Consider the following 16707-nt stretch of genomic DNA (forward strand, 5'->3'; position numbering starts at 1 on the left):
AGACATCATTCGACGCAGGTGAGTTGAAACTTAAGAAAAGTTTTAGGGTTGGAATTCAAAGGGAGCAAAGGATTCGATGGTGTTTTTAATGATGATGATGTTAATTTATATATCAACGATGCGCATTTGTTTCTCTATTAGTTCATCGCTTGTTCGATCTGCTTGCCACTGAGGCTTTTTTTTCTATTATCACGGGCATGATTACACAAAAAGAAGAGTTAAATAATACTTGGTTTTCTCCTACCATATACTCCTCGATATACTTTGGCCTGCCAGGGCACCAGATGCCTCTCTTGACGAACCGATGACGCTTTTCTGTAACATGAAAAAGGAGGGATTTCCTATAGAGACATCTTTTCAGAACGAGGGTGTTTCTGCGTCACTTCTAAATGGCCGCCTTTGTGGCTTTCTTGCAATTATTGGACGCTGCTTTATACGCCGATTGTTATAGACGTATACAGCTGGGCTGATAAGATAATCCGAAAGCACGGAGACACGGGGAAGCAGTCATGAATTAAAGGCTGCGCCTTTGTCGTTGCATGCTGATATTGACGCTGTTCTAATTACCTTAATCGGAATGAAATGCGCGAAGCAGCTTCAACCGGTGACGGTGTTCTATTGATGCTTATGAAGTGAGCATAAGGCTTGGACGAACTTTCACAACTTTTATATCCACTCATCCCCTTCCCTCAGTGCAGGGTAGCAAACCGGTTGCTTTTACTGGTTAACCTCCCTGCCTTTCCTCCTCATCCTCCTCCTCCTATACAATTGGACAGAAACGTCAAGTTGCATGCAAACTGCATATGGAGAGAGCAGGGAGAGAGCCGCGGTAAAGCAGCTGTAGTACTGCCGACTAGCGCGAATCCTGTGCAAGAATTCGGAAATGAGGGAAATGACGTTCCTAGTGCGCGAGACCTGGCTGCTGGACCGCTGCACTATGTCTCTCGACATCCTCCGGTCGCAGCATTTAACGTCGCCTCGCCGGTGCATTCGCGTGTGAAGCAGTAACTGCACAGATCACTTACGCGATCGGCTGCTCCTGCGAGCACATTATGCTTCGTAGCGTGGCGCAGAACGAGTTTATTCGGAGGAGAGCCTGCATTCTTCTTTAGGAGATGTGACAGAAACGATCTGAACATAAAACCGAAGGAGGAGGAGGAGGAGGAGGAGGAGGAGGAGGAGGAGGAGGAGGAGGAGGAGGAGGAGGAAAGACAGGGAGGTTAACCCGTAAAGCAACCGGTTTGCTACCCTGTACTGGGGGAAGGGGGTGAGTGGATATAAAAGTTGAAGGAAGGGCCTTGAATCCAAAGCAAGACAGCTCCAGATTTTGAAGAGAAAACATACAAGGCAAAATGGCAATGTTTTACTCACGCTGGACAAGCAAACCGAGTGAACGTAAACGTCCAGCAATGTTCAGCTTTGTCGGTATGCTGGAATGGCGACAGTCCGGACGGGGAGTGAACGCGGCGTTTGAACGCTGGGAAACGCAGAAAATATATCGCCTGAAAACGGTGAGAGGAAATTAACATCTGAGGGGCGTCGAAGAAAGGCATAGAAATATATGAAAAGTACTCGAATGGAAAAGGGAAAGAAATGAGCAGATAGAAAATAGAGGGTGTCAATGGCGCAGCCGGCCAAGGGCGTGACTGTAGCATCTCCCGGAGAGCCAACGCGCAAGAGAAAACAGAAATCACAACACTGCGACACGTGACTACGGGTTCGCGATGGGTGTGGAGGGGACGGCCAGAGTGCATCATGATATTGGAAGAGGAAAGTCGTCTTGGCCGCTGCTTCATTCAGTCCTCGCTCTGTTTTATTTTATTTCGGTGCATACCATAAAACAAAAAAGTAAGGAAGAAAGAAAGACAGAGAGAAAGGAAGGTAAATAAAGAAAGGAAGATAAAGGAAGAAGTCAGAACAAAGGGGGAAGGGAAGAGAATGATAGGAAAACAGAAAAAGAAAGGAAAAAAAGAGAAGAAAACGAAAGGAGGAGGAAAAAGCAAGAAACAAAAAGGAAAACTAAGAACTAAAGAGAAGGGAAGAAAACGCCATGTTACGAAACAGGTTGACGGAAACAAACCGAAAGAATTCGTCGCATTCATGAAAGTGGCGCGCAACTGCGAACAGCTCTAACGACTGTGCGGTGTCTCATACTGCCCGCACGTAACGAATCGCCAGTGTTTAGCTGCTGACCTCACCAGAAATTTTTCAAGACGCCGCAACTGCTTGTCATAGAAGTTATTTTAGGTTAAAAAAAAAGCATAAATAAACGGTGAACACGCAGAAAGAAAAAGTGATGCCCTTTAAAGAGTGCGCGTCAGCGACGCGGCGGTGGGACGCGACGACAGCTGTTGTCGTTTACTCAGGACGACCCGCAGACAAGCTAGCAAGCGAAAGCGACAGGTGACTCGTACCAGCGACGTGCACATCGATTTCGAAGACTACGTACTCTGGCTTAGCAAGCATGCTTGTAACGCGTTCTGTGTTCTCTGTTTAAAATTTTGCGAATAGGCCTCATAGCTAGGACAGAAGGCATGTGTGCTGTATGGAAGTGACATAGCGACAGCGAAAATGACCATACCGGAGTCTTGTGGAGGCGAAAACAGATCCCGCATTCATGGAAGAGGTGCGCTTTCTTTCGATGGCGGTGCGCTCCAGCGATGTAAACACTCCCGTAAACTGCTCTCTTGATCCGGTTATGAATGGGCAAACTGTGCAAGTTAGAATTTGCGACCCGAGTGATCCTGCGCCTAACCGATGGAGCTCAGCGACACTGGGGATCGAGCGCCCCTTTCCAGTGCCTATACACGCACCCGGCACTGCGTGCGCCAGCTCCTAGCTAGCTCCTAGCCCGCTCCAGTATTGTTAGTCCTGCTTTACCAACAAGCAGATCGTTTCCTCTATTTAAAATTTGCGAGTTTGCTTACTGCTAATGCAAAAACTCTACGGCAAGGGATCAGCAGTAGCGGCGATGACCAAGATGGCGCGCTTGTTGAGGCGAAGACAGATCTCGGGCGAGGACCTACGCGAGATATCGGGAAAGGCTAGTCAAGATCTGATTGGCTAATCTTGGGGTATACTTCCGGGCGACGGGCTAAATTTTATGTGGCTGCAGAACTGAGCGGCGAGACAAATCACGCGCGCAAAACACTTCGCGCGACACCACCACTGGTCGCTTGCTACCATCACCTTCTCGCTCTCGTCGATTTTTGCTCACATAAAGGTCAGCCTTAACACGTCGCCTTCCCCGTGTTTGCCGATTAACTTTCAGATGATCAGCCATGTTTTTTATCGCAGTTGCCTCATTATCTATCAACAAAATATGTTAACAAATTGCCCCTCACGTGTCTCGTGCTGCAGGAGCCAGATAATGGTATGGGGCCTGTTCACTGCTCTGAGTGCTCTTCGCTGTAGCGATTACGTTTAGTGCTGGCTTTAAAGGGTTTTCAAGTGCGCCTAAGACGAATTCTTCGGCATTCCGCCGTTCAAGCTTAGAGCTCGAAGCCTGGTTCTCAGTAAGTTGGCCGCATGGAATTGTAGAGCCACGTTCATGCATCTTCGTCGGAGCAGTACCGAGCGTGACAGCTAGCGAAGTGATTGATCAGTCATGGCAGCCTATGAAAAATTGGCAGACGGCCATTGCAGTTATTGCTGTGGGTTATGCGTGAGCATTAAAGGCTCTGATTACCGTTGATCACTGGACATGAGTCTGATCGCTTCTGAGATGGGAGGACAGCTCTCGGCGCAGGTCAGACTGCTTCAAAGATCGGAGTACTGAAGCTGGCATACTGAAGCTGGCACCGCCTCTACAGTGCGTGTTGTCCGACGGCATGATGCAGTTCATCGATCATGCCGTGTTGCATGTCGTGATTTTCGTTATGTCCTCCGTGTTTGATTGCTTCCATCTCTTGACCAAGTGCGAGGATAGGCTTTCGCCGGGGAGCCAGACATGCATAAGGGTGTTCCCTTCGCCTATTTGTTTTATTCCCGTCCTTATTCGTTCCCTCGCGGAAGGGTGATCTCAATGATTTCTTTTTTGATGTCTCATACAGCAGATACAGCGCAAACGTTCTGCATTTGCCCTTAAACCTGCGCAAGCCCATTTACTCCGTGGTAAAAAAAGAAAGTTGGAGCTTGAACCTCTGGTCCTCACTTTTTATTTTATTTTTTTAATGCTGGCCGAATTATTCCTGCTACGGCATCTGGGAAGTGACTCTCGTGTGCCGTCTAGTTCGGAGTTTAGACGAAGTGTGTAGCTTTGTTTGTTGGCAGAGTCTTCTTTCGCCGCAGTTTTCCATCATTACCATCGTGCCACCTATTCCTTTAGCTCTACGGAGCGGAGTTGCTTTCTCGACAACCCGCAAGCATCACAACTCGTTAGGTAACTACCAGTTAGAGCAGTGAAGTACCCGCCGCGGTGGTGCAGGGGTTTAGGCGCTCGACTTCTGTTCCCAGGGTTGCGGGATCGGACCTCGGCCGCGGCGGCTGCTTCTTGGTGGAGGCGAAAAGCAAGGCGCCCTTGTGCTGTGCGATTCCAGTGCACGTTAAAAAACTTCAGGTGGTGGAAATTTCCGGAGTTCTTCTCTACGACGTCTCTCATAACCTGAATCGCTTTCGGACATTAAACCCAAACCAATCAAACCAAACCAGAGCCGCGGAGCGGTTGAAATCGGCAATTCAAGCTTGTAATGCGATAGAATTGGGAGCTGCATGAAGGTAATATCTCTTCGAAGTCGTCGTCTGTGTGCAACATTCCTGCGAAGCGGGTTTTGTGCGTGTATAACATGATTACAGAAGGTAGCAGTAACGCAACGCCGGCTGTACTGATATGCTGGCTTTAATGAAGCTGCTTATACCGAAACATCGTCTTTAATAAAAAGCAAACGTTAATTAAACATTGGCAATATTGACACATTGCCTATAACAACCTAGTAGTTTTATTTCAGTGAGGTGAGAGTGACAGGGATATACGGATAGAAGTGGTTCAGCGGTAATGGTCATCTTGGTGCAGTACGTGCTCTATGCATTACAAAAATTAAACAAATGAGGAGGATGTAAAGACTGCTATCGCATTTCATCCTTATCAGCCCTAGCTATTGTCCCTGTGTTCTTCTTTCTGGGCTGGTTTCGTATATAAATAAAAGGTGCGCTTTTACGCCTGCCACGAAGCTTAGCTTAAACTCGAGATTACGCGACATATCGAATCTTCAATTATTCGGCTTGGAATCATTCACTTTGAGAAATGCTCAAAAAAGAAGAAAATAAAAAGGAAGACTGACAAACGTAAGAGGACACATGCACAGAGCAGACTTCCAACACTGTGTTTGCCTTCATGCCTTGTCCTCGCATTTTCTCGCTGCTTTGAAGATGAACGATTCGCACTAGCTAAACCGTCAGAAAACGCTGATGCTGGAAATCATCTGTTGGTTAAAGGTCGATTAGCTTGCGCTGAATTCCGAGCACTATTAAATGAACCCTTTTTGCCGATTGCATTCCAAAACGGCGGAGAGAGACATAGAGAAGAGAGAAAAGAAGGGAGCTGCAATTTGAAATACCAATCAACACTAAACATAATTAAATAAACGCAAACAAACTCAAGTAACTGAGCTCATAGACTGTGCATAAGGTGCAAATGACAAATTCGGGGATAGACGTACCGTGGAGAGCGTAGAACGCCAGGTGTATTTTGCAGCGCGTATTTGGTATAACGGAGCTAGACTAATTACTCGTAAACAATAAACACCGCTGTCAACCTCTGGTTCCTGTAATTCATAACTCGGTCGGCTGCACCATCGCAAGGGTGCGCAACGTCGGATAGCGGTGACTCATTGCCATTATTACCGAGAGCGGCACCCAGTTTGTTGAGTCCCCCGCAGCGCGTCTCGGCCATTAGGCTCATTAAGAGCGCGTCCCGCAGAAGTCCAACGCATGCATGTTTGAGGCTGGTCCCGGCCGCTCATTCGCTCCTAATGACACCGTCGCAGCCCCGCGGAGGTGGCTGTCTGGCACTCTCCTTGATGGCTTCTTTAAGGCGCGGGCGCGAAGGATTGATACGGTTTGTCTTTGCCACGTCTTGGCGTAAATGTGTCAGGGTCAACTGAATGTCAGACCTTTCGATGGACGCGATGCACTTAGGAACTGGTCTGAAACTCACACGCTTTAAAAATTGTGGCATGGAGCGAACAAGAACTTACAATATGCGCATCGCCTTTTCGATTCCGAGGTTTGTTTTGATCAGGCGAAGCTCGCCTTCCTTAACACTGGTATCAAACGCGAGGAGTGAATGAAACAAGCTGATTTAACCTCGCTGCGGTAGAGGAAGGTGAACTGAACTGGGGGCCTTAGTGAGATACCTTACATCGGGTAAAGAAATTCCATGAACAACAGTGCAAGTAATTTAATTGTTTCGCAGCTGAAATCCTCGAAACAGACTTAGTTTGATGTGACGCGACACAACGGAGCACACTCACGCACTCACCTATCTGGAAGAAGAAATACCTCGTCGCTCGCAGGTGGTCCGTGCTACAGAAGAGCCACGTACTTAGAACAGACGTCATATTAGTTTCCCGAGACTTGCTTGTTAAAACACCTCGGAGAGCATTCAGTCAAGAGGCTAAAACGGAATGTAACTTTGAAAAAAAAAAACAAAAAAAAACAACGGATTTTTAAGGCAGATATTTCCGCGTTCCGGTTTTAAAAAAAGAACGCCACGGAAAATAAGCGCATAACTGCGGCGAGTTTGTTACTCCACAGTTTATTGCACCATCTTACCGTTATTGCGTATTGTATAAAGGAAGGTGTATGTACGGCTGATTTGAACTGTTTAGAAACCGAGTGAAAATGGCGAGATAAAAATTACGGAGACACTTTTAACAGTGCCGGAATAAAATGAATTGCTAAGTGGTCGCTCTGATTATTTTCTTCTGAATAATCTTGGAATAATCAATGAATTAAGTAAATTACTTGAATGAACCTTGGGTACTCATTATTTGCATTGTACGTATTGCAAAACTATTGCCTTTTACAAATATGATCACCCTATTTGCACCGAAGCATATGATAATCCATCCGTGCTCTTACTGAGACTCGGGCAACTCCTGATGGAGCACTAAACGTCCACTGAAAATTTCCCTCGCTTCATTTCCGCAGTTACCGTGCTCTGCGATCCGATTCGTCTTTATTGATCAGTTGCTTTCTGTTTAGTGGGCATTGCTTCATGGTTTTCAGTTATTTTCTTTGCCGCTTGCTAGTCTGCAGTAAATACCGTGTAAGAATTAAGCACGGGAAGAAGCGTCGTTTGTGACAAGCCTTTTTCACTCTCTTGTGGAATTATTTGTACAATTAGAGTTGACACTCGCGCACGTCGACGTGCCTACGCTGATTCGACAGTGTCTTCAGGAGGCTATCATCCGGCGGCATTTTTTATTTCTTATTTTCAAGCCAGGTCATTTACCGCACTGGATTTGTTCGGGAAGAGGTACCGGGACAGTTGAAAGTAATGGATGAAGCCAGAAATGAATTGGAGAGGGGAGGGGGGGGGGGGGGGGAGTTGAGGGAAATGCATATTGAGGCATTGCGAACCGTTAAAGGGGGTGCAAGCCCGCTCTCGTACGTGCCACACACTGCGTGCAGGGTCAAGGGCACCTTGACCATGCTTGCCACCAAAGCTGCGAAGCGACGCGCACAGTCAGGACGGCCGTCGGCTGCGACGCGAGGGCCGAGGTTTGAGACACGCGAGACGCTTAGACGACGGGCGAGACGAGACAGTGCACACAGCAAAGGCTGGCGGCGCCGTCGACTGTCCGGTATTGCGTAACGCGGGACACGCCTGCGCAAGGTCGGCGCGTGTAATGATCAAAATCCGGCCTTGGCCCAGCTCCGACGACGGGCTGCGAGAGCTGGGGATGCAAATGCGCCGCGCGCGCCGTCGCCGAGACAGCTTCGCACGGCGGAGTGGTCTGCTACCCAAGGGACACGTGCAGTGTATGCACGCCATTCTGCGGAGGCGTACATACCGAGGTGGTTCCTACTGGCGTCTTTCTGTAGCTAGGCCAAACGACTGTTATAAGCCAGCCGCAGCGGCACGTTACACTAGTATCTTTTCCATTTGCGCCAGAGGTTAGAGGGCAGATGAAAATGGAAATTATTTTAAAGCACCGCTCTTATCTGGATATATGCTGACCGGATTCAGGTTAGGCGGTCGCCAAATCCTCTATAACTACCCATGAAAGTACTCTCTGCTGAAGGCGTGGTTGGCTCTAATGGAGAGCCGCTCCTTTAAGACACTGGCTGCCAGAAAATCCGTGGAGCGCACGAAGCCCGTTGTTACGTCACGTTCGAAGCATGCGACAGCCGGAATGCGTTGCGTCTTAACCCCCGTTCTGACTGCGCTGAGTGCGCATCTTGGCCTCTCTTGTGCCCAAATGTATTTTTTTTTTTTTTCCTATGCAGCTCCTTTCGAGAGAACGAAGATAGTCGCTTTTGCATGATGGAAATATGCAAGGCGAATAAGTGCGTCTATTGTGTCCCTCATCTCCCTTATGGACAAATGTGGCCTTTCGCTTGTTACTAGTAATTCTATTTTCAAAGTTTAAGGTTTCTTGAAATAGTACTCTTTTGCGCTATGCTGTGGGGAATCTATATTTCGCACAAATTTTGGTCACCTTCTGTTTCTTGCTGATATTAATATTTTTGCATGATATTTACGTGTCCATCGAAAAGCGGCCGCCGGGGCCGCGATTTGATGCCGCATCCTTAGGCACATATACCGAGCTCCCTATTGACTGCACCGCCGGTGTGGGGGCAGGTCTTTATTGTGATGATTAACTCCCATGCTATAAGCCAAAGTTATGTCATCAATGGGCGATAATTTTAAGAACAGATGAGTGGAAATATTCCTCAGGCAGCTGAGGTTTCAGAGCCCTTTTAAGCGAGACGCGTTTTGACTTAACCGGAGCGAGGACCCGGTTACTACCTGATGCCAAGGGTGCACTAGTTCTGAAACTCACCTGCAAAAGGTACCGCACTGCTGTTCCAAACGGAAGTGTTAAGTACTGTCTCGTATTGCACCAAATAAATGGCTATGCCAGAATGGTCTTTTATCCACCATACTTTCTTCAGTCGGCTTATAATGGCGATGATGATGATGATGATGATGATGATGACCGAAATTACTTTACGTCCATCGTATAAGTACGGCTTACAAGCGTGACAAGAATAGTTCTTCTTATCCGTTCCTCTTTTTCGTCAGCCATTCTTTTCACGCTGTGACACCTAAAAAACGCACGCCTCTGCATTCTCTGTTCCCGTCAGTCGTTTCTGTCGCGCTTCTCGCATGTAGTACATACAAATGGCTCGCTTTGAAATTATTTTCGGTTTGGTTTGTAGGGTTTAACGTGACAAATCTACTAAGGCTCTGCAGTGGAGGTCTCCGGAAATTTCGAGCACTTTGGGTTTTTCACTAACATCGCACAGGATGCCACTCCAACGCAACCGCCTCCGGTCGGGATCGAACCCGGGTGCTCCGGCACAGCAGTCGGGCTCTTAACCACTGCACCACCGTGGCGCGGCCGATATTACTTTGCGTCTATTGTATAGGTACGGCTTACAAACGTGATAGTGCTATGAAGAGAGAGAGAGAGAGAAAGAAACAGAAAAACGGAAAGACGGGGAGGCTAACTAGGCGATGCCCAGTAGGCTACTTTGCTTGTGGGGAAGGGAACAAAATGAGAAAAAGGAAGAAAGTACGGCAATGAAAGTTTTTCACGTGTCCATAGACAACTATGGTAAGGAGAGACAGTGCACACACCTAAAGTTTATGGTCGGGAACAGCGCCCGAGCGCCTTCACCGATTTCTTTTCTGATGCAGTTTCTGTCAGACAGACAAGGAACATGCCTGAAAAAAAAAAAAAGTAATAAAGCAATGAACATCTCAGCTTCCATCGAGAGAAGAGATTGGCTACCTACAACGCAAAGCTACTGCGGAATGCTAAATCGAGCGGCCGATTAGAAGGGCGGGTGTCTGGATGAGATGGCCCCCTTTCACATTTTCTTTGCTGCACACAGATTGGATATTGGGGGAGCTTTTCGTATACAAACTTCTGGTATCGTATACAATAAATAGCGTATTAGGCACGTGCATCTACATCGCGGGTGAGTCTAGCGCATGACTGTTTAAACACCCTGAATTTCCAAGGTTCTCTAAACTATGGTCACGTTTCTCGCTCTCAGCTTTCTTATTCCATTGATATCGCAGCACATCTCGCTCGAAAAGAACGCAAGAAAATATAAATGAAAGGACAAACTGCGCAGCCTTTTGCGATGAAAAGAGCAGCTCACACCCATATTCAAGGGCAAGCCGTCTAGCTCCCGATGGATTCACGCGTGCCTGCTTCGGAAAGGGGCAAGGTGCCACTTTTCGGAGTTGGGAGATCACTGCTATTAACCGATCGAAAATTAACATCATGATGTTACCCTCACCTGCCTTCTCGCCAGAAAAAAAAACGTGACGTTCATTCTTTTTATGCACGTTAATGGCGTCGCCATAAGTCACATAGGCAGTTGTAATATTCTCTCCAAATGTGCAGGCAATAATTCTGTCTCCTCCTTCGTTGAAGAAATGAAGTTTTGAATTAGAGCAGTCGTCACTCGTCACACATTACTTTATGTAAACATAGACATACTACGTTCAGTATGCGATGTATTCAGACAACCCAGACTTTACTCATTGCGTCACTTGCTGCGGTACGACGCATTTTTTAGAGCTTTGGGTTAATCTGTATTGCGATATGGTGTCACAGTGTACGGCTCTTGCTCGAAGTTCAGAATTTTTCAGGCCAGTACACTGCTGTACCGAATCGCAAATAATATTATGTATGGGGCTATCCCAGAAAACTTAGATGAGAGTGCTAATTAATAAATGCAGAAATCTGTCCTCCATCAGATTTTTCTTTTCGTAGTTATCACAAGAAATTTTCATTTGAATAAATTCAAACTCCCTCGAGATAAGCCTGGAGTATTTCGCAGAAATGAACGTTTTAAAGTACAGAGGGCGTACATCAATTACGGAAAAATGTGTCGTGCCTATTACGTTCCCTATCACTTTGATAGATTGTCAAACGAAATTGTACAGTTGACTTAAAAAAATGTTGGCTTATTCAAACTACACAGCACGCTATGTGAAAGTGTTTTTGCCATGCACTGTATTGTATGATGTGCCTTTAGTTTATTATTGTTTATTTTGGCGTGGAGCACGCGCCCGTCGATTGCCGTGGCCCGCCCACAAGCGCTCCTGCGCTTCTGCGGGCACGCGAATGTACGCTGTATTGATTAATGTTAATAAAATTATTATTATTATTATTATTATTATTATTATTATTATTATTATTATTATTATTATTATTATTATTATTATTATTATTATTATTATTATTATTATTATTATTATTATTATTATTATTATTATATTATTATTATTATTATTATTATTATTATTATTATTATTATTATTATTATTATTATTATTATTATTATTATTATTATTATTATTATTATTATTATTATTATTATTATTATTATTATTATTATTATTATTATTATTATCGCATTCATTATTCTGGGATTGCTGTTGCACAAGAGGAAGCACTTTGTTTTGCTTGCTCATCGCCCTCTGAGAGTACAAATAAATCTCAGACTTTTGTTTTGCTTTTAAAAAGCACAAATGTAGGTTTTAGCGTTGATTCGCTCCATGTATGCTGAGATTTCGTAGATTTCGCAACGTGCGAAATCGATGTTCAGTTGGTAGTCAGCGGTTGTGTCGTATCTTAAGCGAATGAAGGGGGCCTCTTAACGATGGAGACAAAATGGGTTATGAACAGGGTGAGTTTAATCATCGGGAAAGTCATATGAAGATTTCTGGCGCCGGTTCTCTGGCCCTCTGGGAGTGACTAATGGTACGGAGCAACAAACTTTGCGGTATACGTCTGGAAATCGTCCAAAGAGGAAATTTTCTATTCCTGAGTGCCGTTTCCATTTCATCTCTGGCGAGGGCACAATACGAAAATGCAGAGTCAGTACTCTAGATTTCAGCGAGCTGTATTAGCGTCATTTCTGAGCACTGGATGCAAGCTGGCCTCATACAGAGGTAACTAAAAAGCGAATACTAGGTATACGGCTTGACGTTCCTCTCGGAAAGCTTCTTTCTTCTATTTTTATTTTTGTGCAGAGTTCTCCGCCCTGCTGACGGGTCGTGGCTCGTACCCCACCGTTCCCACCACGGTTGCGGCCGCCGGGTACCTGACCTACATCAAAAAGGACCTGCACATCGGAGTCTACCACAACAGGTACGCCGTGCATTAGCAGGAAGAGCTCTTCCCCCGTTGTACTGTAGACCGCTGTAACATGTTCAGGAGGCTGTCGTAGAGCACCGGCAAAATGAATGATATATATATATATATATATATATATATATATATATATATATATATATATATATATATATATATATATATATATATATATACCCCTTGTTAGCAAGTTCAATTTCTTTTCCACAACGATAGTGTCGTAGGCGCAAGTACAAAGGCGCTTCATATCTTCGACTTAGGCAGGGACAGACTCGTCTACAACTTGAATCCTGTACAAGAGGAACAGAGCCCTCACTTTTCGGACATCTCTCGAAAAACCTTCAAAAGCTCTCTCTGTCTCTCTCTTTTTCTCTCTCTCTCCTAGGTCAGCAAAGAAGCTTCATAATAATGATACCAGCACCGAAGTCTTCTATTTTTTAGTGTTGTGTCGACAAACCTCAATTTCACTATCTCGTTCCATGCGTTGTGACGTTTGCGCGCGGTCAAAGAGGTGTTGATGATCTTAAGAATCTTTACGAGGTGGTTATTCGAAGATGGACGGTTTCAATTTCTGCACGAAAACCCGAGGTGCTGTGTCTGTGCGGATGGATATGCCTTTTGAGGCATGGCACACGGACGGTCTGAACTGCCAATATGTGTATGTCGCGAAAAGGGGAGCAGTTCGACGATGCATTAAAGGAAACCTTTATTAGGCTCACATGCGCTCACAAGGTGGTGACGGTGCCAATAGCAACAAGCATGCTCGGCGTTAATGCAGCACGACGTAACAGCGGTTGCATGTAGTTTCGATCATTAAAGATAACGCCTATCTCATCTCGTGTCAAAAAGCGATAAGGCAGAGGGCCAGTGGTTTCGAGGGTAAACGTGCATCAGTCGGTGCTGCTGCCTAATGTTTAACCCTGACATTAGCCAGACCATCGATATAAACTTATGGAATGTTAAACGGAGGTAACCGTGAAGGTTTTGCCCACATCATGCAAGTTCTACCGAGATCGCTGATTAACTCGACCCCTCGACCCCCCCCCCCCCCCCCCCCCATCCCCTCTCTTTCTCTCTCGCGCGCGTGCGCATATTTCGCAAAAAAGAAAAAAAAAGAGAAAAGACGAGCAAACTGAGGGATACGGACGTAACAAAGGTTGCTTATCAAATATTGAAAAAAAAAAGTGAGCAGTATTTTGCTGCAAATAGCACAAAATAGTTTACAAGCTGTCACCGTCGCGGTAGGTTTTTACTATCTTAATTTCATCATCTTCCGGAAGGCCATGACTGATCAGAGATCATCGAAGAGCGTAATAGAAAAAGCGTGCTATAGTGATAATTGGAAGGAATAGAAGAAATAAGGAAAACAAGACTAGGTCCCCAAGAATAGAATATCAAAAAACGCTTTCGAATTCGCTGGTGCCTCCTGAAAATTTGATGTAGCCACGTTTCGTTCACAGGAAAACTATGTTTACTAACAGGAGATTCCCAATTGCCTTATACTTCTTTTGGAGCTGTCATGCAGATCATCTAGATGATAAGTAGTCCTAAACATCTCGGGTAGGGCTGCCGGAAAAGGGGAAATTCAAAATGAGGCGGACAGCCAAGGATATATCAGGAGTCTTTTCTGAAAAACATTGTGTAAAACAAGCAACAACCTTATCGCATCACGAGAAGAAATGGAGTTTTAGGTATCAGCTTAACCAGGGACACAAGATCAGTACACTAACTCAATCTTCCATTTGGATCGCATGCGTTGGAAGAAAAACCAAAACAGCATTTTCCGCCTCTCTATTTTCACAGAGGAACGTCTGTAAGAATTTCCTGGCTATCTTTTCTTGCTGTTGTTACGTACAAAATCATGAGCTGCGCGCTGCGAACACGGTTAAGGTCTGGTATATGTTAAGCCTTCAATACAAAACAATACTAGTGTGTCGTCGTCTACCACGGCTGTTCTTTTTATTTTTTTATTTTTTACATCTGTGCATCCTTAAACTAAGCTCCTGGAAGTCTGTATAGGATTGCGTTTGTTGACTATACTATAGCAGCGGTGTTGTCGCCCCTTTCTGGTCCTTTGTTGCTTCAGACGTTTCCTGTACTCATTTCACTTCTTCTGATTTCTGGGCGCGTGATTCGCTTTCAATGGCTGGCGTTCTTCGTCAGAATGTTGTTTTGGCTTCGAGCGCTAAGTTTTATCCGGCCACTTGGCCGCATTGCTGCTTCTAGTTTATTATGCGTCAGGGATGGCAAAGGCTTTGGGGCTTTGGGTATGAAAACGTGGCGGGCGTATAACTGTTTTTTTTTTTTGTATGTTCTTTTTTCTTTGTCGACCTAGCTTCCTTGGTCCTTAGTCTTTAATTCAGCAGGACGCCAAGATTGCGCTGACAAGTCAGCCATCTCCTTTCACAGCTGTCAGCTGTCTTCATCATTTAGGATGCCCGTATTGGAAACTTACGTACACTTTCAACCGGTTGGCTGTGGCTCCCCGAGCGCAGATCATTTATACGTTGCGTTCTGCGTTTGGCTCTGATGTGCGAGTTTGGCGTCCTTCCTACCTATCGCGTCTCACTTGGAGCGGGGAGAGACTACATGAAACCGAACCCTTGGGTGTCCTACAATTTCTCCGCGCACTAAATTTGCTCGCGGAGTGCACTCGAGGCAGAGAAGGCGAACGGTATTGGCGGCAAGTCTTCCGGGGTTTCTTCGAAATATCGATTTATGCGTATCAAACATGTGAAACGCTCCCGTGCAGCTCTCAGCTCAGGGTTAACACGAATGCTGGAGCGCGTGGCGTCGACTCATTTAAGCGTCGTCCAGCGCTGACCGGTGGGTTCGACAGCCTGCTAAAGTGACATAAGGGCGCCAGCGACCTCCAGATGCCCTAAAAATATCGTGTAGCACAATTTTGGGCCCAGCGCCTAGCGCTGAGCGATGCATATGTCCATCCAGTGCACTCGCTGGAGCGTTCGTGTTGAGCATGCTGACGGCTGTACTTGCTCGATCAACAAGCATGAGTCAATACGCTAGCTGATTTGGCATTCACATTCATTTGAAGAAAGTCGCCATAGTGAAATGAAGGTTGCTGTCCCGGGATGGTTATTACCTCACACCCAATGCGTCAATTTCGCTCAATTAAAGCAACGACATCTCACTCGGACGTCGTGCATACCACATTTCGCTGTTCTGTATTCAAATGGTGTGTCGCGGTCCGACATTTCTCCAAAATATGTCACAAAGGAAAGCGGATGTGCATTTTAAAATTTCGCTGATAAATTGTAGTATCACTGCTGCGTCAGACCAATAGTTGAAACTGGAAAGGACGCTAGAAGAGAGTTCATGGTATGACGTTTCTGTTCGCAGGCGAAGCAGAGGCGATCCGTGTTTGTCGCTGCTGTTTCGGCTGCCCGTGTGGGACTGTGTGATCTGCATGCGTTTTGCACTTCCTTCGTTCACGTATCCTCAAAGTTGATTTGCTGTCTTTAAATTGCTCGAGCTGTCCCACGCTTTTCGCTATTTCTCTGAATTTTTCTTTGTTGGTATTTCGCAGTCCCACCCCCGTCACCAGCATCCTAATCACCAATGAGGAGGGCTACATCGTCCAGGAGCACGAAGTGGCCAACAAGAACACCTTCTCAGCCGACAATAGCACGCAGGTTGGTGTCACCTCCCCCCCCCTCCCCCTCCCCCTCTGTGCTTTCCTTTATCGACAATTGTATTGAGGACGAGCCTCGCGCTGTTCTTCGACCCGCCTTTGCTCCTCAGCCGGGGCACGGGAAGCTCCGAAGCTGTTCTGCGTTTCCCCTGCTGCGCTTCAAGCCTACGCCGTGAAATCGATATTGGACGGTTCGCCACTTCCTGCAAGTTCTTCGAGTCTTCTTTTTCCAGTTGGGGTGTTTGTGAAGGCGTTCGATAGTGAAAACGGGTTATCGACTCACAGGTCTGAACGCTGCTTCGGAGGAGACAGCGGAAAATCGTGTACGAAGTACCGGGCCAATTTCTTCGTTCAGAGCCTCGCAAAGACGGGCGACATGAAACTAGTGCACGCCTGTACCACTCCACGTCCTTTCTGCGGCGCTTAACGAAGAGGGGTGCACTGTTGCTGCCTGCAACTTCTCCACGCCATTGCAACACAAATGTGCTTCTTCTCCGATTCTATAGCACTCTTATGAGTGTCGCCCAGGGAAGAATCGACGCCAATAAAGGGGCTGCGTAGCTAGAGCGCCTACAATGGAGACCAGAAAAATTGCACAGGTGCAGTTAAGTCTCCTTACGTGCAGAAATGCGAAAACATTCACTACCTAAATATTTTGACGGTCAAAACTTGTTTGAAAATCCACTTATTTTCTAGAGGCAACAACTAGTA

General features: G+C 46.1%; 1 protein-coding gene across 1 annotated transcript in view; it reads left to right on the forward strand.

The window, feature by feature from the left end:
• Positions 1-16707, forward strand: part of LOC146197378 (dorsal-ventral patterning protein Sog-like) — a 209862-nt gene that overhangs the window by 151511 nt on the left and 41644 nt on the right. The window contains exons 5-6 of the mRNA XM_084599190.1: positions 12224-12341; positions 15892-15997. Of these exons, the coding sequence (XP_084455316.1) occupies positions 12224-12341; positions 15892-15997 (224 nt within the window). The remainder of the gene's footprint in view (positions 1-12223; positions 12342-15891; positions 15998-16707) is intronic.

Source organism: Amblyomma maculatum, chromosome 3 (genome assembly GCF_055883805.1).
Source record: "Amblyomma maculatum isolate TAMU_Amacu chromosome 3, ASM5588380v1, whole genome shotgun sequence".
NCBI classification, from domain to species: domain Eukaryota; kingdom Metazoa; phylum Arthropoda; class Arachnida; order Ixodida; family Ixodidae; genus Amblyomma; species Amblyomma maculatum.